This window comes from Chamaea fasciata, unplaced genomic scaffold (genome assembly GCF_029207755.1).
Source record: "Chamaea fasciata isolate MVZ Bird 193981 ecotype frontalis unplaced genomic scaffold, bChaFas1.0.hap1 SCAF_12, whole genome shotgun sequence".
NCBI classification, from domain to species: Eukaryota; Metazoa; Chordata; class Aves; order Passeriformes; family Sylviidae; genus Chamaea; species Chamaea fasciata.
Genome location: NW_027094097.1, coordinates 9,398,333 through 9,419,337, shown reverse-complemented (window position 1 = coordinate 9,419,337; position 21,005 = coordinate 9,398,333). Strand labels below are relative to the sequence as shown.

Genomic DNA, 21,005 nt, shown 5'->3' with positions numbered 1-21,005 from the left:
AGTGAACGTGGGAGCCTCATGGAGCTATTTTTAGCCACTTTTCAAATTGAAGCCGTATGCGCGTTCCCACGTTACATCCCTCCCCTGTCCACAAGCCAGCTCAGCTGTTTTGCACAGCAGGGTGAGAAGCCAGCCTCATGTTTGACTTTAGAGATGCTGGTGATGTTTCATCCTGAGCTGGAGAGCTCAGGGGGGATGCTTGAGAGACTGGGACAGCATCAGCAGAAGTGTGGTCCAGGACCGCTGCTGCCTCTTTCCCAGGCTGGCCTGGGAACACTGAAACAGGGAAGGAAAATAGACCTGTTACGTTTAGGCAATGATTTCCAGCTGAAGGATTAGTGTTCACAGGAAAGGGAAATGGGGAACAAGGGTTTTATTCAAGCACAGCACAGCAGTTTTCCCTGTCACGTTGCTGGTGGGCAGATTCAAAGGTCCGTGAGATCACGTAGGGGGTCTGTGACTAAAGGTAGTTCATATCTAATCCAACTCAAGTTTGCTGGCTCTGAAAGGACTTTAGTCGCTCTCCTGATATGTCCTCGGAGTCCCAGAGACAGAGGTTATAGTACGTTGAGTGCTTGAGGATGGAAGTGGGGTTTGACCAGTGGTCTCTGCAGGAGGTGGGACCATCTCTTGCTCTGTAAGGACCTGTGGTCCCCAATACATATAGAACTGCTCCAGAGCCTGCTGGGAGATGGGTGGGAGAAGTACCTGCAGGCCTCGCTGGCAGAATTCACCCTCCAAGCCTGGCTCAGGCAGAGGTAGGGGCTGTGATGAGTGGTCTCACCATCAGTAACCTCAGTCCCAAGGTAGGTACCTCGAGAGGCTTTGCCAGAGAAGACAGGGTGGAGCTAAGTGGAAACACAGACTTCCTTCAAAATAACAGGGAAACTGCTCCAAAAACTTCTGTCATTCATAAGGAAGTATCTCTTTTCTTCTCCTTTGCCTGTGACCACCAGGCTGGGGGATAACCCAACACTGGCACATGGTCCCTCTGCCAGGGTCCCTCTGTTCATGCATCAAAGAGATGGATCGGTCTGCTGCCTTCCCGAGTGCCACACCACACCATGGTGTGATGCCTCATCTGTGCCAAGGGTTTTAGGATTAGGATCCCCTCAGCCCAAGGGGACCTCACAGAGAGAAAGCCTATGGCTATGGTGGAGCTCACATGCTGAGCTGAGCCCCAGCAGGAGGAGCTGGACTTCCTTGTGAGTCCCTTTCAACTCCCTGTCATCTATGATCTGTGAGAAAGGAAGAGTAACATCCAGGAGAGGGCTCTTCAAAGCTGTTTAGATGCCTTATGAATGTCCGGGCAAAGGATTTGTCAAGGGGATTCCAGTGGTACGAATCCCACGGAGTCTCATGCTGTCCTACCCCTCTGCCCTGGAGGAAGGAGGGAAACCTGCTCCCATGATCTCTTCCAAATTTTTTTTTTTTTGGCTTGGCATCAATTTTCTGCATTGCAGCCGACAAGGTTCCTTTGGGGGTCAGTTCTCTCTTACTGTCACTTGTGACCTTTTTTAGGCTGGAAGCCAGTAAAATTAGTCTGCCTTCAAAACTAAAAATACCAAGTGCTGCCTTCTCCTCTCAGGCCAGGCATGTTTGCACTTAGAGGTTGCTCCCAATGGGTGTCAGAGGCAGGAGCATCAGTGTTACCTCCCACCTCGATAAACAGATCTGAGGCCTTCCACCCTTCTCACTAATTGCCCTGGCTGGCACGTGTCTGTCCTGGATTCACCAGAGCCCTTAAGCAAGAAGCAAATATTCCCATTCAGCTGCTGACCTCTTGGAGCAGCAGAAAAATGCGGAGGAGCTTCCAAAGCATCACATGGGTCCTTGGAGCAGCACGGCTGTCCTCCAGGCAGGAGCCCTGTGGAGGGAAAGTTGCTTGGCCGGTCAGGAGGCAGGCAGCAGAGCGGCACGGAGCTTTTCAGCTCACACTGAGATTTACAGGCTGGATTTAATGCCTCTTGTTTGGTACCAGCGCTATGGGATGGGGGGATTAAGGGAGAGGTTAAGCCCTACTGCTTGGACATCAGTGTTGTTGCTCAGAGCACTGTGTGAGGATAGGGCTGGCTGTCCTTGCAAGGAGCTGTCTTTTTCCCCTCTTCTACCTCCCCAGGGCTGGTTGTGCAGTTCCTGTGCTGTCCCCAGGGTCAGTCTGAGCTCCAGGAGCCAGGTCAGCTGGCTAAGTCAAGCCAAGCACCAAAGCAGCTGGCTTTTTGCTGCTCTCTGAGATGGAACAGCTCAGACATTCATGGCTGATGTACCTTGCCCAAGCAGATGAACCCTCCAGGGTACAGGATGTGCTTGAGTGGCTGGAAGCATCCCTATGCATGTCGTGTGTGGATGCTTTGAAGTGCAGGGCTTAACTTTGAAGCCCATCAAGGCCATTTTCTTGCAGAGCAGTGGCACCCTGAGGCAGAGAGGATGCCTGAGTCAGCACTTTGCTCCCCGGGCGGGCTGCACGAAGGGGTTGTCTCAGCTTGTTTTATAGAGCTGTTAAACAAATCTCCCCATCGCCTGGCACCTTCTCACAGGGTGCTTTCTGAGGTTAAGCTGCTTGGAAGGAGCCCTGACATGACTTTTCAACCACCTCCCATGTGATGCACCTGGTGGGACTTGTCCAATTGACTGGAGGTGGTCCTTGGCCTTTGGGGGTATTCTTGAACCCCCTGGGGGCTGGCCAGGGGGGCTGGCTGGTTCTCCGTCCACTGTGGAGAACATAGGCTGGAGCATATAAGGTTGTCCAGCCAATTTATGGCATTAGCTGGAGAGCTGGAAAATCCCAAGTCTCGTGATGGGGCCACAGGTTTTATAGTTCCAGCAGACGGGAAAAGTTCACCTGGCTGGAAATTCTGACTGTTCTTGAGATCTCAAAGCCCTGCTGGGATGAGGCCAGTGGAGAGCTGGATAACAAAGAAGGCAGAGCCAAGGACAAACACTGGCAGGTCACACTGGGTGCATGAAGGGCTGTGCATGATGCCCTTGGGGCTGGGGTGGCCAGTCCCTCTTTTTGGGCATGACAGGGTCTTCTGCCTCTCAGAGGCTGGGGCTGATTGTACAACATCAGTTTCTTCACAAAAAGTAGTGAAAAAGACACAAAGTGAGTTTGAACCTGCTAACCAGGATGAGGAATCAGAGAGGAGGGGAGATGAGGGCTGGAGGAGTGTGGAGCACAGGCATCCATCTGATGCTCTGGGCAGACCAGCAGTGAGGTGCATATTAAATCACTTTTCACTGGCCTGCCTGGCATTCCCAGGGCCATGCTCTCTGTCTGGGAGAGAGAGGGAAGGGAAGGGAAGGGAAGGGAAGGGAAGGGAAGGGAAGGGAAGGGAAGGGAAGGGAAGGGAAGGGAAGGGAAGGGAAGGGAAGGGAAGGGAAGGGAAGGGAAGGGAAGGGAAGGGAAGGGAAGGGAAGGGAAGGGAAGGGAAGGGAAGGGAAGGGAAGGGAAGGGCTGCCAGCATCCCAGTGAGCAGGGCTGTCGGGAGGGAGTGCCACAACCACAGGATGCTTCTATACTGCAGTGAGCCAGTGTTCCCCCAGCCCTATCCTGGCTCCCACCTCATCCCTAACCTTGTCCTTCTGCTGTGCTGTCCTCTCTTCCCAGCCCCTCACTGGAAGAGGCTCAGGAGCTGGGGCTGACCAAAACCCTCCTCCCAGGCCTGGATGTTCTTGAGCTCCTCTGGACACACATTTTCCCTGGCCAACGCCCCAACACCTCCCGGTGATCTGGAGACACCCAGTGCTGGGATGCAGGACCAAATCCTGCTTCTTCCTATGGACGTGCTGATGCCACTGTGCCCCCTCCAGCTCCCATTGCCAAACCCATGCCCTGAAAATCCCTCTACAAGTGAATCAGGGCTGGAGGGGGGACACGTGTCACCTCTTCCTCTCTCCCACCCTCCGTGCCACTGCAATGCAGAACAAAACCTGCGTTTGTTTTTGCAGGAACCGTTTGGCTTGTACTCAGCAAAGTGCAAAAAAAAAAAAGAAGGGGAAAAAAAATGGAGCCTCTTTGATAAACTGTGATATGAACTCGGGTAAAATCCAAACAGCTGTGAGTGCTACAAGGGAAGCTTCTGTGTCGGGAGGCAGTGAGCCTGCGAAAATCCACTGCTCTGCCTGCCAGGATGCTCGCTGGCCGCCTGCCCTCCGGCTTTAATGAACTGTGCACTCGCCATCCCCCTCCTCGTGCCTCGCGGAGAGGAGGAACCGGAGAAAGCTTTTTAGTTTGGTTTTTTTTGTCCATTTGCAAAGCAGAAAGAGGGACTCCCTCCCGGCCAAGGCCCCAGCCAGGCACAGGGTGATGGAGCAGCGTGGTGAACATGCCCAGTTCTTCTCTCTCATCTCCAGCCCATTCCTTTATGCCTCCCTTTAACTCTCCCTGCTCCCCAAAACCCCCTCTCCCCAGCTTGCCATGTAAAACCCCATGCCTGGAGATCCGGAACAGTGCTACAGTGATGTGGTAGCAAACAGGCTCTGCTTTCCTGCGTTCTCCCTCTGCACCAGGCTTGCACCATGAACATCCTCTGGGCTCTCCTCATGCTCCTATAGTATTTTGGAATGAAGCCAGAAATGCCACAGTATCTCCAAAAGCCCCCAACTCTCAAATTGCCTCTTTTACATCGCACAGTGAGCTCCACAAGCCCACAGGAGCATGTGATCATTGGGGTTTTAATTCAGTGAGGCTCTGGGGCATCACTCTAGACTCTCTGATACCCTCCCAGCCCCATGAAGTAGGAGCCAAAGGGGGAAATCCCAGTTTCCCCCAGGGTAGAGGTTGGCTCTGGAGTCACCATGCACCAGCAGTCACCAACAGCGTGACCTTCACAAGGGAGGAGCCTGGTTGCCCTGTTAAAGGATTATCCTTGCTGGGAGAGCATGAGCTGGGCCTGCCCTGGCCAGCTCCCTCCTGGGACTGTACCCCCAGGGAAGGACAGATGCCTCCACTGAGCTGCAGGGACTGGATGAGCTGGCGTGCACCAGGTCCTGGAAATGAATTTGCTGTGCTAACACACCAAAGCTGCTCCAGGACCAGCCGTACTTGGAGTTGCTTGGAAGGATTTGATAGGTTTTCCTGTAGAAAAATGGGAACCACATGTGAGCGGCAGTGCCGGCGTGGGCTGGGACTAATTTGGGTCAGTGAAAGGGTGGAGGGGAGGAAGGGGAAATGTGCATAGGAGAGGAAAATCCTTACAAAATAGCCGAGTTCCTTCAAAGGGCAGGTCCCCAGGTAGGGATATCTGCTTCCTCCCAGCACTTTCCCTAGGATCACAGCAGGAATGCTGTGGGAAAGCAGGAAAAGAAGGAGGGAGCTGGGAGAAGGCAAACTGGACAGTGGGGAGAGGAGCCCACAGCTTCCCTGCTTGCTGACTGTCATGTTCTTCAATTCAGCACAAGCAGCTTCCAAAGTGTCTCCCAAATTTTCTTTGCCTGGCTGATGGGGTGAGGACCCTCATCACAGGGAAGCTACTTAACCTGTCTGGTCCTGTTTGTTGGGGCTCGGGTGTTCTGATGGTGCTTCCTTTTCTGGTTCTGCAGCTGTGACAACTCAGTTTATTCATCTTTGTGAAGGGAAGAGCTAGGACAGGAAATCAGGCTGAGTAACAGTGGTTTTCCCCCCACTTGTCTTCCAGGGGATCTTGCTCTGTTATGCCCCAGGCACAGGGCACACTCAGTTAAAAACTGGAAAGAGCTCACTTCAGCCAGAAGGTCCAGCTGGGCACTCTGCTCCCAGGATGGGATGTCCTCAGATAAAGTATCTCTGGATGGGACATCTTTAACTCCCCACTGAAAGCATAGAGCTGTGCAAGAGCCACCTTGGTTGGAGTTCCTGCCATTCAGTGCTCCTTCCCTTGGTGCTTGAGCTGCTCCTTGTGTTCAGCTGCACCTGAAGCTGGTCCCCTCATAGCACTGGGTGCTCTTAGGGTCCTGGCAAGCAGGGAGCATCCCTCTGCTCTCCTCTCATGCATCTATGAGCCTTGGAGGGTTTGAGGGAGCAAGATTCCTTGGCTGCATCCCTTCTTGGGAGCCCTCCAGGGATCCTAGCTCAGAAGGCAGGGCAGGCATCGTGTTCCAATGCAATGCTGAGAGGCAGCGGGCATGGAGGCAAGCCTGGCACTAAAGCTGAAATAGCATCTGTGGTATCTAAACCATGGCGTAAATTTGGTATTTTTTCAGCTGACACTTGAGTAGGAAGTGCAGCAGGGCTCACTAAGTTACAGGCACCTCCTTCCCTGAGCTCCAGGATGTGCTTGAGTTGTTGGCAAAAGAGACAAGGCAGCTTCACCTCCCACCCCCGGGTACACTTATCCCTGAGCCATGGGACGCTACCACCTCTTCCCAGTCCTTTTTTTCTTTCCTTGTGGAAAGCTTCACCCTCAAACACAGAGTGTATTCCTGCCATATTCTATCCCTGCTTTCAGAGGTCTAGAGATAGCCAGCAGGACAATTTTCCCTGAAATTTGCCTTCCCTACATGAGTATCCAAAGGCTCATCCACCTCTAGGACAGCAACCTGCTCCTTGGCCATGCATTTAGGAACAAAAACATTTTAATTTCTTCATCCTAAAGCAAAGTGATGGGGATGGGTGAGCAAGGACTGCAGCTCCCATGTCTGTACAAGCTGTGCACACCCTGAACAGGATCAACGTCTCCCAGCTCCTGTTGCCACAGCTTTGTACCCACTCCTTTAACCTATTTTATTTACAGTGATGAGAAATTATAGGGAGAGAAATAAGGCGCTTGTCAGTTTTCTTGAAAATTAGGCCACAGCTGTCAGCCTGAAAGGGAAGCGGACGTCTCGAAGGAAGGATCTGCTGCTGCTCTACTGTTCTCCCCCACTCCCAAGCCAGCCCCTACCCTTCCTCCCCTTCCAAACAGCTTGCCTGAAAACATCAGTGCCCGGTGTAAGTGCCCCTCTGGGAACAGCGTCTGGAGGGCTCAGTTGAGCATGAGTTGTTCCTCTCAGCTGGGGTAGTGGCTATAGCCAGGCACATGCTCTAATGCTGCTGCTGGTGCCTCCTGCCTGGGGCTTGAAGCCCCAAGAGCCCAGGGCAAGACTTGGATTTGCCATCCATTTTGCCATCGAGTCACTGGCAAGTTTAAAAGTTGGAAAAGAAGTGCTTCGGGGAGGTAATTTTTTTGCTTTCCTGGAGGGTTTGGAAGGGCTGGTTTGCCTGTTTTTCAGGTGAGCCTTTTGTAAATGCTCAGATGTTCCTACAGGATTTTGTAAGCTTTGCAGATCATCAGTGACTCATCAGTGAAGGTGCTCAAGGTCAGGTTGGATGGGGCTTGGAGCAGTCTGATCTAGTGAAAGGTGTCCTTGCCCATGGCCGGGAGGTAGCAATGAGATAGCTTTTAAGGTCCCTTCCAAGCCAAACCATTCTAGAATTCTATGGGCAGGATAGCTTTATCCATAAGTCACTATAAAGTTTCCTCAAGGAAACTCCTGGCACATACCAGCTTGGGCAGCTGTAGAATGATGCTGGTTGTCTGTCTAGTGGGATTCACCTGGGAGGAGCTGTCATGTTCATCAGTGTTATGCTAAAAGTTGGGCCATACCTTGGGCTGAGTGGACCATCAGGTTTCCAAATTTAGTTGTCTTTTAGTTTCTGGCCCATTCCAAAGGATACTACTCTTCCTTCTCCTTGCTACAGCCCTGTTTCCCTCTCCTGTTTGGTACAGACCTGTGGGTATCTCATTGATCATAAGAATGTCCAGAGGTGTTGAATATCTGCTTGGAGAACTCGAGGTGATCTTGTTGAAGGGCACTCTTCTCCAGGCATGTCCAAGGTGGGAACAAGGCTGGGTTCACCACAAGTCAGGATGAATGTGCCCAGTTTCAGGCTGGACTATCAGCTTAAGTGGGCAGTGGGGAAACCATCCTGCCAGCCAGGACAGGGACCTCCCAGTGGCCTGATGTCCAGGGGCAGCATCAGGAGAAGCAGAAGCGACAGGATGAGGCTTTGTGGGATCAAGATGCTGTTTCACCAGTTGAAGCTGGCCTGAAATACTAATGTACATTTGTGGTGTGTTCCTCTCAGGCATCCATCTTGGTTGCTCGGGGGATCCCCAGGGATCCCTGGGGAGTGCCTGACGCTGAGGCAGCCGCAGCCCAGCGCTGAGCTGGCACCACAGCTCCTTCGGCAGTTGTCACACTGACGGCTGCTGCCAAGCAGACGCTCCGTGGGAGGGTTTTCTTGTTTGCAGTGAAACACTCTCCACCTTTCCCTTTTCAAGCGAAGGCATCGCAGGGCTTGTCTCCTCCGGCTTTCTGAGATCTACACATCTCCTTCCCAGAATCCACACACCTCTTCCCAGGATATGCACATCTCTGGTCTGCAGCTTTCACCGAGTTTCCCCAGGGAGCTTGACAACCATTCCAAGAAACCAAAGCTGATGAGGGTCCTTCTCTTCCCCAGACCTGCCTCCTGCAGAAGGAGCTCCCCTGCTCCTAAACATCACTAACCCTTCAAAATCCCTTACATAAAACGCCATGAATTTTGTAAAGCAGGAGCTGCTGGAGTTGCCATGGTTTCCCTTGCCCAGAGGAGCAGCTCTGGAGCCTTGATTCAGGAAAGGGAGGGGATTAAAATGGAGGACTGGGATTTTCTTTGTTGGTATGGAGGGAAAGGATGGGACAATGACATCCTCCTGCCTTCCCCATTTGATCTCTTCTCCTTCTCCTCTTCCTATCCTAATTTTATCTATGCTTCCTCTGCAAATTCCTAAAGGATCCCAGCTGCTGGGCCGGGCTGGGAATGTGGCTTTTCTTGGCAGGAGAATTCCAGGGGGATGGGGATGGGCAGTGGGTATCACAGAGGCTGTGGATTCCCTGGTTAGGCGGGTTAAGCCAGGGCATCTGCTGGGGAGCCTGGAGTGTGGAGGAACGGTGGGGGAAAGCCTTTGGGAGGAGAGAGGAAGGGAGAAGAGGAAGAGGAGGGTTGGGAGGAAGTATGGAGGCGCTCTGCCCTCCTCACAGCTGTGGAAGTTGTTCTGAGACCCAGGAACAGAAAAGTGGAGCAGAATCCCTCAGAGCATCACTCCTAGGTCTCAGCCAGCTCCTTCCACAGCTCAGACTCTGTCCCAGTTGCTGGAAGTGGAACGAGACATGATCCTCTCCCTGCTGGGGCCCCGTGTCTATTAGCCCAGAGCTAATAAAGCAAATCACTGGTGCTTAATGAAGAAACACCTGCTTAATTGAACACAGCGGGATGGTGCTCAGCATGACCAGGCAATAGGACAGGACCAGTGTTTCCCCCCAGATTTTTTTTTCCAGACGGTTCCCAGAGGAGGAGATGGTTCTGCAGTGAGACTGGATCTCGCTTTTTTTAGATTTTAGGGAAAAACAAATGTTCACCCTCTTTGAGTAAGCATTGATCTGGCCTGAGCCTCCTCCACCCTGTTCCTGCAGGGTGGCTCAGGGCAGGGGACGGGGCTGAAGTGGTTAAAGGGACGAGCAGGCAGGATGGGAACTCTTGACAGCTCCCTGAAATGATGATGTTTAGATTAGCCGGTTTCCAGGCATCGAGTTGTCAAAGCAAGAGGGCTGGGAGGGACGCCGGGGCTTGTCCTTAATTGGACATGTGGCTCTAAAGCCACCCCATCTCGCCAGCATCCTCTGGGCTCCAGCACTCTGCCCTGCGGCAGCTCCCTGCCCCTGTACGATCGCTGTTCTACTTGTTCCCATACCTCATCCCACCCCACCGACCATTTGCATAATGGGAATTCATTGTGATTGACATTGCTGTGCTGGCACTTAGGTGGCTGCTACATCAGACACAGTGGGACCCCAGGGTGACATGGGCATGCAAAGCTTATGGTGACCTCTGTGGCTCTTCCCTTGGCCGGCCTCTCAGGCAAGGGGGCAGGCAGGGTCCTGTGACTGCAGCAGGAGCTGGAGGTGACCTGCTGGGTCCCTTAGGAGGTGTCCCCCATCGTCATGCTGCAGGTGGATGCTGCCTCCCATCTGCCTGCAGCCACATTCCTTGGCTCCATCGGAAAGGCTTGAATAACCCTTTTAATTTAAGGAGTTAAATTTTAATGGCCTGAATACCACATTTCATTATCGCCATGTGCCTGCGCTTCCGGCTGTGTAATATAACCAGTATGTGCCATGATGCTCTGCAGCTCCTGCCTCCCTGGAGACACTTCTTGCCCTCTTCCTCCATGCCAGGAGATCCTTGGGGACTCCCTGGATCCCCATGGGCAAGGGGATGCACATCACCCACAGGGATGCAGGGAGAGCTCTAGGGAGAGGCATCTTGCTGGAATGATGCTTCAGGGGGATTAGCCAGTTCCTTCCATCATCACATCATGTGTATATGGGGAGATATATGTATTTAAGGGGTGTGTATATATATATATACACATATTTATAGGATGTATATATGCAGGATATATTTATGATGTGTACATACAAGGGGTATGGCTCCCACTCTCTGTCCCCTCTGCCTTGTTCCCTTCCACAGCCACTCCACTGGCATCTCAGTTGAAGCCATCTGTCCTCTGTTTAGCCCCTTTCCCTGCCTCATCCCAGCCAGCCTGGCATTCCCCTCATGCCATCAAAGCCTCCCAGGGAATGGGCTCCTGGGGACCCTCCCACCCCACCAGCAGCCCCCTGGTGCTGGCAGTTGGCCTCAGCTGCTGGGTCCTGTCATGGAGGTCAGCAGCTGCAGGACCAGCCAGTTGTTCCCTCCTTTGGGGTCTGCTTTTGAGATATGCCAACCAAGGGACTTCATGGACAGGAGTTTGAAGTCTCTACCAGTGCCATTGGGGGATGCTGTGCACTGGCAAACTCATTCTGCTGGTGGATCCCAGAGATCCCGGCGGCAGCTGGAAGGGCTGGTGCCCAAGCGGGACAGCATCCCTGTGAGGTGACACAGCTTTGAAGCAGAGGGACAGTCTCCACACAGCTACTTCTCTAATACCCCAACAGCTTCCAGTTCCCCAATGCCACTGAAAGGAGGGGGGAGAATCCCAAGCCTTCCCCACTAATCAAAACCAGGCCTGAAATTAAAAAGCAGCTCACATTCAGCCCCCTGCTCACTGTGAGCACAGCATTCACCAGCCAAATGGCAGAGCTCCTATTTATGGAAAGGGAGAGCCTTCCTTTTCCATGGAGGACTGGCAGAGGGGGAGCCTGAAAGGCATCCTTTTTGTCCTGGGGGAGCCTTGGAGGTCACTGTATTGTCCTCAGTGCTCCCTGGCACTATTTTTCTTGTTTAAGCTTTTGCTGTAGTCTTCTTGCCTGAAAGGTGTAAAACACCAGCTCCCTATCAGCCATGAGCATTGCAGCCAGTCCGAGCTGTACTGGCACACTGACCATTTCACTGTTGAGACTAAAACTATCCCAATGTTTGTCCCTGGAGAGCCCATTCTTTCTTTGGACACATTAAACCATCCCACTTCATGGTTCAAGTGCCCAGCACAGCTACTGGAGGAAGCTTGGCAAGGATGGGGCATCCAGTTGTCCCCCTCTTGCTGGAGAAGGGTAACATGGAGCCACCTTACTCCTGGGGTGGGCTTGGTCCTGCCCAGGCTGGGCTTGCTTTACTGCAGCTGGCAGTGACTGGATCCTGCCTGCAATGCTGAGCTATTGATTTGCTTTTGGCTCCATCAGGTTGGACTAAAAGCCTCCTCCCTCCATGCTTCACTTTCCCACCGCTCTCCCTCCTCCAGCCAGCCCGCGTCCAAGCAGCGAGAAATCAGGGAAGCGTTTTCATCCCCATGAATGCAGCCGGTTACGTAAGAATAATTGGGATAAATGAGCTTATTTATCACAGCCCGTTCCATTTTAGTGGGGTCCAGGGCGATCGCCGGGTTGGGTTACATAAAATCCCGCACAGAGCATCTCATTGTCCGGCAGCAGCCACGCGGGATGCGGGAGCTGCCGATGGAGAGCAGCCAGGGCTGGGTGAGTAGGGAAGGGATTATTTGGCAGGACAGAGAGGTGGGAGAAAGATGGGGGGTTTCTTCCTCCGCATATTAGGAGGGAAGATCTGTTTCTTCATTCTCCTCCTGCATCCCTAAACCACCAGGCTTTAGGATATGGTCTTTGGAGTCTAACTGTAGCCAAGTAGTCTTCCTCTGGTCTGTCCTAACGGGAACAGGGGCTAGAAACTCATATCCTTGCTCCTCCTTACCCCAGGAGGTGAAAACATGACTTTCAGGCAGGGGAAGTTCAGGTGCACCTCCTACCCCCTGGCCAAACCAGGCAGCTAGTGAACGCCTCCCACCCAGCAGCCCAAGCAGTCGCTCCTTGTTTTGCCTCTTAATCCTCTCAGAGATGCCTCCAGGGGGAAATCTGAATCCCGCTAAGATTATCTGGTTTAACTGTGCTTGGTAGGAGCTGGGGGAAAGCGGAGTTGCTCTGGGGGGATGCCTTGGTGGCAGGGTTCCCTATCAGGCCATGGGGAAATGTTGTGAGGCAGGGAGCATCCCAGTTTTAGGAGAAACTAGTATTCTGGGGAGCCAGCTGGGCTTCCCTGTGTCTCTCCAATCCCCACACTAGGGATCTGAGCTGGTACTGGGCAGCATTTCAGGTGTCCTCAGACAAACTGCCCAGGAAGGCAGGAGCCCGGAGAAAAACAGGAAATGCCCAAATCCAAACAAACGTGGGAGAAAAAAAATCTGGTGGGGTTTTTTTTGTTTCTGGACTAAAAAATGTTGAAAATCTTGGGAATGCCTCAAGGTTTGTTAAGCAGGACATTCCTGCTGTGACCCAGCCAGGCAGATCAGCGTGGGCCGCAGTGCTGGTTACACTGTTTTGGGGAGAACACTGCTGACAGGATATCCAGTGGAGCAGAGACATCTTCCAGCTTCACCAGCTGGATCTCTGCAGCCACTCAGCACAGGATCTCGTGGCAGCTGGAGAGCATGGAGGAGTTCAAAGAGCAGCCTCTGGCTCCAGGGCTGCTGGGTTGCACAATGCTGGGAGGAATTGCTTCACCCCACTAGGCACACTCACTGGGATGTTCCCCAGTGTCAGTAGGATGCTGGTCTGACTGGGCCGTCACATGCCATCTGCAATGGTGCTGCTGCACACTCACTACACTGGTCAGGCTGGAAAGTGACACCAATACCTCCTGAGGGAGGTCATAGGAAGGGTTGAGATGGTACGAGCCATAGCCGTGGGTGCCAGAAAAGTCCCAAAGCATTATGACCAGGGGGATCCAAAGTAATGCGACCAGGGGCATGTCTTCACCCAGCTCTGTTTTTTTTGTTCTTGTCCTGGTGTGAATAACTGCATCCTCCAAATGCAGAGCCTGGTATTGCCCCACAGCATCTCCCTTCTGGTGCCACTACACTCACCCAACCACTGATGCACCCAGATCTCCTCCCTGGTCCTCCCTGGAGAAGTGGGCTCACATCAGAGTCTTGATTGTGCTCATTAACTATCCTTCCCCCCTGCTTTCTCTCCTGTGTGATACGCAGGCAGCTTTGTCTACTTCTGAATGCAGAGAACATCTTTCACTCCATGGCAGATATACTGCTTAGGGAGGAGGACCTCAAATTCGCCTCTACCATGGTCCACACCCTCAATACCATCCTGCTGACGTCCTCTGAGCTCTTCCAGCTGAGAAACCAACTAAAGGACCTGAAGACCCCGGTATGGGCTGCAGGAGCAGGCTTAGCAGCTGGAGGGGACATAATGGGGGTGGTGGGGACCTGGCAGCCACCTGGGAGTCTGTCCTGTGCTGCTCAGTCCCTGCCTGGTAGGTCCCAGGGTTGGAACTCGGGCAGCTTCTTTATTCATCCACCCTTCAGGAGCTGAGGATGGGCTTGGAGGATGTGACCAATTCTGCCCAACTCTTGCTTTTCTCCCTGGAATGGGAATGGACTTACTGAGCCCTCAAGCAGCTGCTGCCTCCCTCCGTCTGCCCCCTCATGGGCCATGGGACAGGTGACAGCAGGAGGAGAGTTTTGCAGTCCCTCAACTGTCCCTCCCAGGAGCATGCCCCCAGGATTTGCTGAGCAGTTGCCACCAGCATCAGTGACATCCAAGGATGGAGAGGAGGAAGATTTCGCCTCCTCCTTCTGCTGAAAACCAGTGATGCAGGGGTGTCCCCTTGGGTGGGACAGCATCATCCTCCAGCCCCTCATCCTGTGGTGGACATGGTGGCCCTGAGGGCCACCTTGTCATGCTGTCACCCCAAAGCCCACCTGATCTCCATCTCCTGAGGCTGAGGCTCATGCCAGTACCAGGTGGACTTGGTGGCTCCAGAAATGTCCCTTTGTGTTTTGGTGGCTCTTGCCAGCCTGGCGGGCTGGTGTTGGGTACCTGGGACTCTCCATGCCATGTCCATGCTCCCAGTGGTGACCAAACCCCAATGGTTCTCTCTTTCCCCAGGAAAGCCGTAACCTCTTCTGCTGCCTGTACCGGTCCTGGTGTCACAACCCTGTGACAACTGTGTCCCTCTGCTTCCTTACCCAGAACTATAAGCATGCCTACGACCTCATTCAAAAGTTGTATCCTTTGGGAATTTTCTGCCAGGGTGGGGCCTGAGCTGGCCCTTAGTCCCTCTGTGGCAACCAAGGTCACCCCGCAGGCCAGCCCAGCCTCCTGCCTGCAGCCCATCATTAGCAGGGCAGGGCAGCCTGTGCTGGGTATGTGCCAGCTCCCTTCCCCTGGTGTCATCCCTTTCTTTGTGGTGAAAAGAGAGGAAGGCATGCACTGTCTGAGCTTTGACCTTCCCCTGACCAGGAGGGGAGGCTCCTCAACATCCTCTTCCTCCCAGGAAGATGAAGGTTTTGGCCTCCTGGCCTGGTGAGGAGCAGGCAGTGCCCAGCATGGCACAATCCCTGGTGAGCTCACCATCTGCCTGCAGCAGAATGATTATTTTCATGTGCCAGCAAACCCCAAGCCTCCCTGAGTAGTTTTCCAAACAAAGAAGCTCAATAACACACTCAACTTCCCTTCCCAGGGCACACCAGCATTCCTTCTGGGAGATGCACCATCCCCATGGGCTGGGAGGGTAAAAGCAAGCATCCTCCCCTGAACACTCATCCTGCCTGCTCTCAGCTTTTTGGGCAGCCTGCCTCTTCCCCTGTGCCTGCCTGCTCATCTGCTTGTCTCTCTCTGTAATCCTTTGGTTGCCCTACAGACCCTTCAGCCCTGCCTGCGTGCAAGCCCTGCCTGTCCCCTGCCCGCTCGCATCCCACGGGAGCTGTGGATGCAGGGAGGCTTTGGCAAAGCCGTGGCCCACACCAGGCATCACCCGCGCGAGCCATCTGCTGCTGCCCGGCCACCTTTTTCCAAGGTAACATCCTTAACAGCCACATCCAGCGGGGATTTGGAGGTCACCGCGGATTTCCTCACCGAGGTGGACAAGCTGGTGCAGCTCATCGAGTGCCCCATATTCACGTGTAAGGAGGAAACCCCGGGTGGGGAAGGGGCGGCGCGCGGTGCTCCCCCTCCCCGCGCCTCCATCGCAGGCGGCAGCCGCCGCACGAATAAATAGAGCAGAAGTTATGAGACTTCTTGCCGGGAGGTTTGCCCAGCGCTGGAGCTGCCCGCCGGGAAAAGGGCACGCTGGCAGCACGGGGGGGCGGGCAGCGCTGCCCCCCAGATATAGGTTAAAGGAGCGAGCGGCACTGGCATCCAACAAAAGGAATGGGGGAAGGGAGGGGGGGAGGGGGCCTGGATCACACTGAGCATCTCCAGGGGTGCACGAGGAGGGCGTCGGATGGGGGAACCCTCTGTGCCACCCTTGGATGCACAGGGTGGCATTGTGTGTGCTGCTGGGGCCTTTAGCAAGAAAAAAGGGGTGTTTTTCTCCTAGAAATGAAGAATTAAGCCCTAAAAAAATAGCTGATGTTTTCTCCAGTATCCAGCAGTGTGGGTCCCCCTTTGGGTAATGCAGCAGTGCCTGACCAGGGGCTCAGGGGTGTGACACTGGGAGCCAGGATGGTGGCAGGGGATGTGGCAGGGTGACCTGTGGCTGTGGGGGATTTCTCATTATGTCAATTTGCTGCCCCTGGGCTTCTCATTGAAGGTGTAGCAGGGCACTGAGGTTGTTGGGAAGTGTCCTGGAAGGGACTTTGTGGTGCACCTATGTAGGTCCAGGATAATACTGGGGAAAATTTAAGGGAAAAGGTTTAGAGCAGCTGAGCGGTAGAGACCCTCAGTCATGCTTCCTCCTGTAGACCCTATCCCGTATCGCCAGGATGACTGTGAGGCACCCACGTGTCTGTGGTAGTTTTGCATGCCCCAAAATTATTCATTGAGGGTTCCGCAGCCCACTCACCTTAGTCCACACATCTCAGGGTAGGGGACAGACATGTTCCCAATAAAGTGGCATCCCTGGTGATGGCTCCCTTCACTGGGAGACACCAGAGTTACGAGTGACAGCCAGGAGGTGAGATGCTGAGACCTTGCCCATCTCCTGGGCTGCCCCTTCAGTTGTATTTAGGGCTCCAGAAGGCTCTTCTGCCATGAGCACAGCAAGGGATGGAGCCAGAAGGTGGTTTTGCCTCTACTGAGCAGAACTGAGGCCCAGCACAAGTAACCCTCAGAACTAAGCAGAGGGGATTCCTTGTCCTCTCCAGAGAGTCCCCAGGAGGGTGTCACCCAGCCCTCTGGATGTGATGCTTCAGGGTGGGTATTTCTGCTAAATCTGCAGAAGCTGAGGAGCAATCCCGTGTTGCATGTGTGTTCTCAGGCAGACAGCATGGACAGCCTCAGGGGCGAGTGGTATCAGGAGTGGCAGGCTGGGGAGCCAGTTGCCCCCAGGGTGACTGGTCAAGGAGAGGGACTTTTGGACGATGTGGGACACTAAGATGAATGGGTTAATGAAAGGGGAGAGAGGTGCCATCAAGTGTCCCTTGGCTGGCTGGCAGAGGCTTAGAGCCTCTCCAAGACTATCAGAGGGGGTGGGAGGAACCTGCTTTTGCAACTGGAGATGAAATGCATTTTCCTGGCCTTCCCATCCTCTTCTGTCCTCTTCCAGATCTCCGCCTGCAGCTGCTGGATGTGAAGAGCAACCCCTACCTGATCAAGGCTCTCTATGGCCTGCTGATGCTGCTGCCCCAGAGCAGCGCCTTCCAGCTCCTCTCCCACCGCCTCCAGTGCGTGCCCAACCCAGAGCTCATGCAGACCACGTAAGTGCTGGGGGACGGACCGGCATCAGCGTCGGGGCTGGATCAGCTGTTCCCCCACAGCTGAGCATCCCTGCCATTCCAGGCTCAGCCCCGATCCCAGGCTCAGCCCTATGCTCTGGCTTTCACCCCACAGCTCCGTTGCGGCCGTGGCTACTCCTTGTCCCCATGGCCGGGAGTGTTGGCTCGGGGGGTTTTTTGTGTCTATATTTGGTAACCCTGGGAGGGCTGTGCCTCATCCACAGGCATTTGGCATCCGGGATGGAAAATTTCACTTGTGGGGTCGCTATGGAAACGAGCAGAGCTGGGAAGGAGGTTTATGGAGAAAGACTCCAGCAGCTGGGGGGGCTCCCAAAGCATCCCCCCTGCAGCCTGGATAGCCTTCACAGCACCCAGAAGGAGCCTGGCACCCTGCTAATGCCTCTGGATGGCTGCTCCATTCCCACTCCTGGCCTGTGGGGATCCGTGAGATGTGCAAGGGCGGCATCTCCCTGGGGATCAGCTGAGATCTTCACGCTCCCTGCCTGGGGGTACTGCCAGTGGGATTTGCTTTCCAACCCTTGGCTAATGAGTAGTGAGGGGGCTTGATGATAAAACTGGCTCTGCCTTGGTGAAGCCCTGGGAACAAAAAAAGCCCAAGATGGGCAGGTTTCTGAATTAACCCCCCGCTGCTGTTGTCGCTCCTTGGCTTTTAACTGCTTCCCTGGGATGGCTTTTATCCCTCATGGCCTCCGGCGCTGAGCTCCTACCCACAACCCAGCACTGATACTTAATTGGGGGGGTGGAGAGGGGGCTGCGTGTGCTTCCCCCTCCTTTTTTCTCCCCACTAACCCTAGCAGTGGGGGTTTTTCGAGCTGTCAGACGGCCTGAGCATCTGATTAACTCTGACCTACATTCCTTCAAACACCGAAGCCGGCTTTCATAACTGGCCAGTCCCAGCTGCCCCCTCCCCAGGGACATACCAGGGCCACCAGAGCTGCCTGCCATCTTCCCATGGACATCTTATGGTTGGTGTCTCCTCCTTCCTTGCATGAGGACAGCACAGGGGTGAGTATTCATGGCTGGAACCCTAGGGAGCCTGCATTTGGAGGCCCCAGCCATGGGGGCTCATCCCTGGAGACTGTCCCCGCTTGCCCAAAAAAACCAGACACAGAAACTGAGGCACATGGCCCTGGCATCCTTATCTCATCCTTATCTCTGCTTTTGACTGCCATGGGTTGGGATAGAGGGGAGTATGTGTCAGAGGAAGTAAACCTCCCATGTGGGGCCAAGGTGCAGATTTCACTTGTCCCTTCCCTTGTCTTCGGCTCTGTCTCACACCTTTGGAGGAAGAAAATATGTCTTTGAGGGTATTTTATGAGGCACCAGCATGACTAGGATTTGCTGAGCTCAGCTTCTTCAGGACAAGCTTTTGGTGCTGCCAGTGCTGGATGCTCACAGTGCCAAACATCCCCATCCCCTTTGCACCTTCACGCTCTCTTCCCACCCTGCAGGGACAACACCAAGCCCAGCACCAGCCTCAAGAGAACAGCAGCCTCCAACATCGACTACACAGAGCTGCTGCAGCACTTTGAGAAGGTCCAAAACAAGCACCTGGAAGCAAGACACCAGCGAGCTGGGCGGGCAGAGCAGCTGGATCGGCGGGTGGTCCTCTGAGCACCCCTGCGGCTGCCGCGGGTGTGCACAGTTGCTGGGGCAGGGACCAGGGGACACAGACCAGGGAACAGGCACACCAGTTGCTGGCCACCAGAGGATCTGGTGGGTTTAATGGAGACGGGCAAGCGCTCAGCACAGGGCTGCTTTTCCCCGCCACTGTGCATGTGGACGAGGGGGGACCCTCAGGCTGTGCCCAGCCTCTGCTGTGGGTGCTGGGGGGACATGGGGAAGGGTTGCTCGAGGAAGGGGCCAGGGTAAAGCACCTCGTCTTCTCTTGCAATGGGGCGAGGAAACTCCCCTTTGCTTTGCTAATGCCTTCCCCGTGACTGTCAGCTGAGTGCCCAGCCTGCTGCCAGCAGCACCAGAAGAGGGGAAGGGAAGACGGGAGCAACCCCTGGCCTTCCGCCCTGGAAAGCAAGCACGCGGGGCTGCCAGCCACCTCTCACCACCCTGACTTCCACCCTCTGGTTCCAAGGCCCTGCTGGAGGTGACCAGTGGCATCTCACTCGGGGAGACGCTCCTGTTCCTGACACTCAGCCCCCTCCCTGCATTCACACATCCTGTCTGAGTCCCCAGCTCTTGGCAGGGACAACTGCACAGTTTCAACTCCCAGCCGGCACGGGGGGACATGGGGACCAGTGACCTAACCCCAGACTTCATTCCTTGTTCCTGCATTAAGCTCCCCATGATAAAATAAACAAGCAATGCAGAACAGCCCATTTCCTTGTTGCTGGGCTTCCCATCATAGTTCACAAGTGGAGCCAAAAACCCAGCAAGGGCAGGGGATGGCATGGAGCATTTTGCTTGACCCTGTGCCCCGGGCTGGCCCAGCCCTGCCACGTTGGCTCGCCAGCAAGCAGGACTTCTCCGCCTGCTCTTCTTCCCAGCAGGGAAAAAAAACACCACTGAAATTCTTCCAGGCCACGGTCACGAAACCGCAGCACAGTGACAGGCATTTTCCTGGCCCTGAGCAGCCGCCAGTGTTGCCTTCATCCTGTCCTGTGGCACCGAGGGACCCCAGCACGTGCCAGGCTGCTGTGGTTTGGGAGACACCATTGCATCCCCTGCATGTTTCAGGCCCTCACTTGATCCCAGGAAAAGGGGGATTAGAGGAATTCGTTGAGTTTTTATGGCTTCTGGCCTGTTTACAGGGAAGACTGTCTCTGGCAGTGGGTTCCCCAAACAGCCCCATACCGGCGCTGCTTTGGCCAGGATAAAGACATTCTTGTCATTCCCGGGAAAGGGCTTTCCAGACCCAGTCACGGCGGGTTAATTTTAACAGCCAGCCCTCCAAGATGTGTGAGCAGTGGCTTCTCAAGCCGGCTGGTTTCTCAGGGTGCTGGGGGCTACCGATTGCTGGACCCCCTGGGTCACTGTTGGTGTGGGCTGGGTGGGCTCTGCCTCACTCCTGCCGAGCTCATTGCTGCTGAGCAGCCTCTTTCTACACTGAGGGACTGGGTTTATGGAGAGAAATTCCAGCCGGCTGCTGGAGTGCTGAGCCATAATTGTTTCCTTATGGGTGGCTCTTGACCAACACCGTCCAGAGCAGTGTGGGCATCATCAGCATAGGCTCAAGACTACTTTTCTGGCAGGAGGGGGAATAGGTGGCCTAGGCTGAAACCCTTGCCCCAGCTGAGCGTCATTGCAGTGCAAGGGGTAGGGAGGTTTGTTGGAGCTCAGCCTGGCACCCCCAGATCCCAGGGGGCTGGGACTGGGGCCTTGGGATGGCTGTGGGAAGGGTTTGCTGACAGGCCATGCATTTCCCATGGCTCCATGATAATCGAGTGCACATTTCAGAGCTGTCTGTAACTACTGCGGAGGGACTTCACCCTCCAGCACATCTTGGAAGGTCAGGAAGGCAATGGGGGTCAAACACCCCTTGGGGAGAGGCAGCATCCCCCCCGGCGCCTCCAGAGGTCTGGGACTGCCCACGGGCATCCCATGGCATCTCCAAGGGCAGTGTCCTCACAAACTCCCTGGGGCTCTCCTGCTCCTCACCCGGCACCCCAAGATAATCCCTGGGAGTTCCTACGCCGCCACGGGAACAAGCCCCGGTGCTGCCCCCACCAGTGCCGCATCTCCAGGTATCCCTCGGGTTTCCCTCCGCTGTAGTCCTGGGGCACCCGGTGTTGCTCCCCGATCGCCCCCACAAGAGCATCCCCGAGAACCGCCGGGGCTGCCTCCCGCTCCGTCATCCCTGCGCGTCCTCCGGGTTACCCGCAGCGGCTCCCGGAGCATCCCTGGGGCTGA

At 54.7% G+C, this 21,005-nt stretch overlaps 1 protein-coding gene across 1 annotated transcript in view; it reads left to right on the top strand.

Moving 5' to 3' along the window:
- Positions 1-19,474, top strand: part of VAC14 (VAC14 component of PIKFYVE complex) — a 59,277-nt gene extending 39,803 nt beyond the window's left edge. Inside the window, exons 15-19 of the mRNA XM_066194464.1 lie at positions 13,437-13,611; positions 14,353-14,471; positions 15,289-15,368; positions 16,952-17,102; positions 18,593-19,474. Coding sequence (XP_066050561.1) covers positions 13,437-13,611; positions 14,353-14,471; positions 15,289-15,368; positions 16,952-17,102; positions 18,593-18,755 — 688 coding nt within the window. The 3' untranslated portion in view covers positions 18,756-19,474. The remainder of the gene's footprint in view (positions 1-13,436; positions 13,612-14,352; positions 14,472-15,288; positions 15,369-16,951; positions 17,103-18,592) is intronic.
- Positions 19,475-21,005: the final 1,531 nt, after the last annotated feature.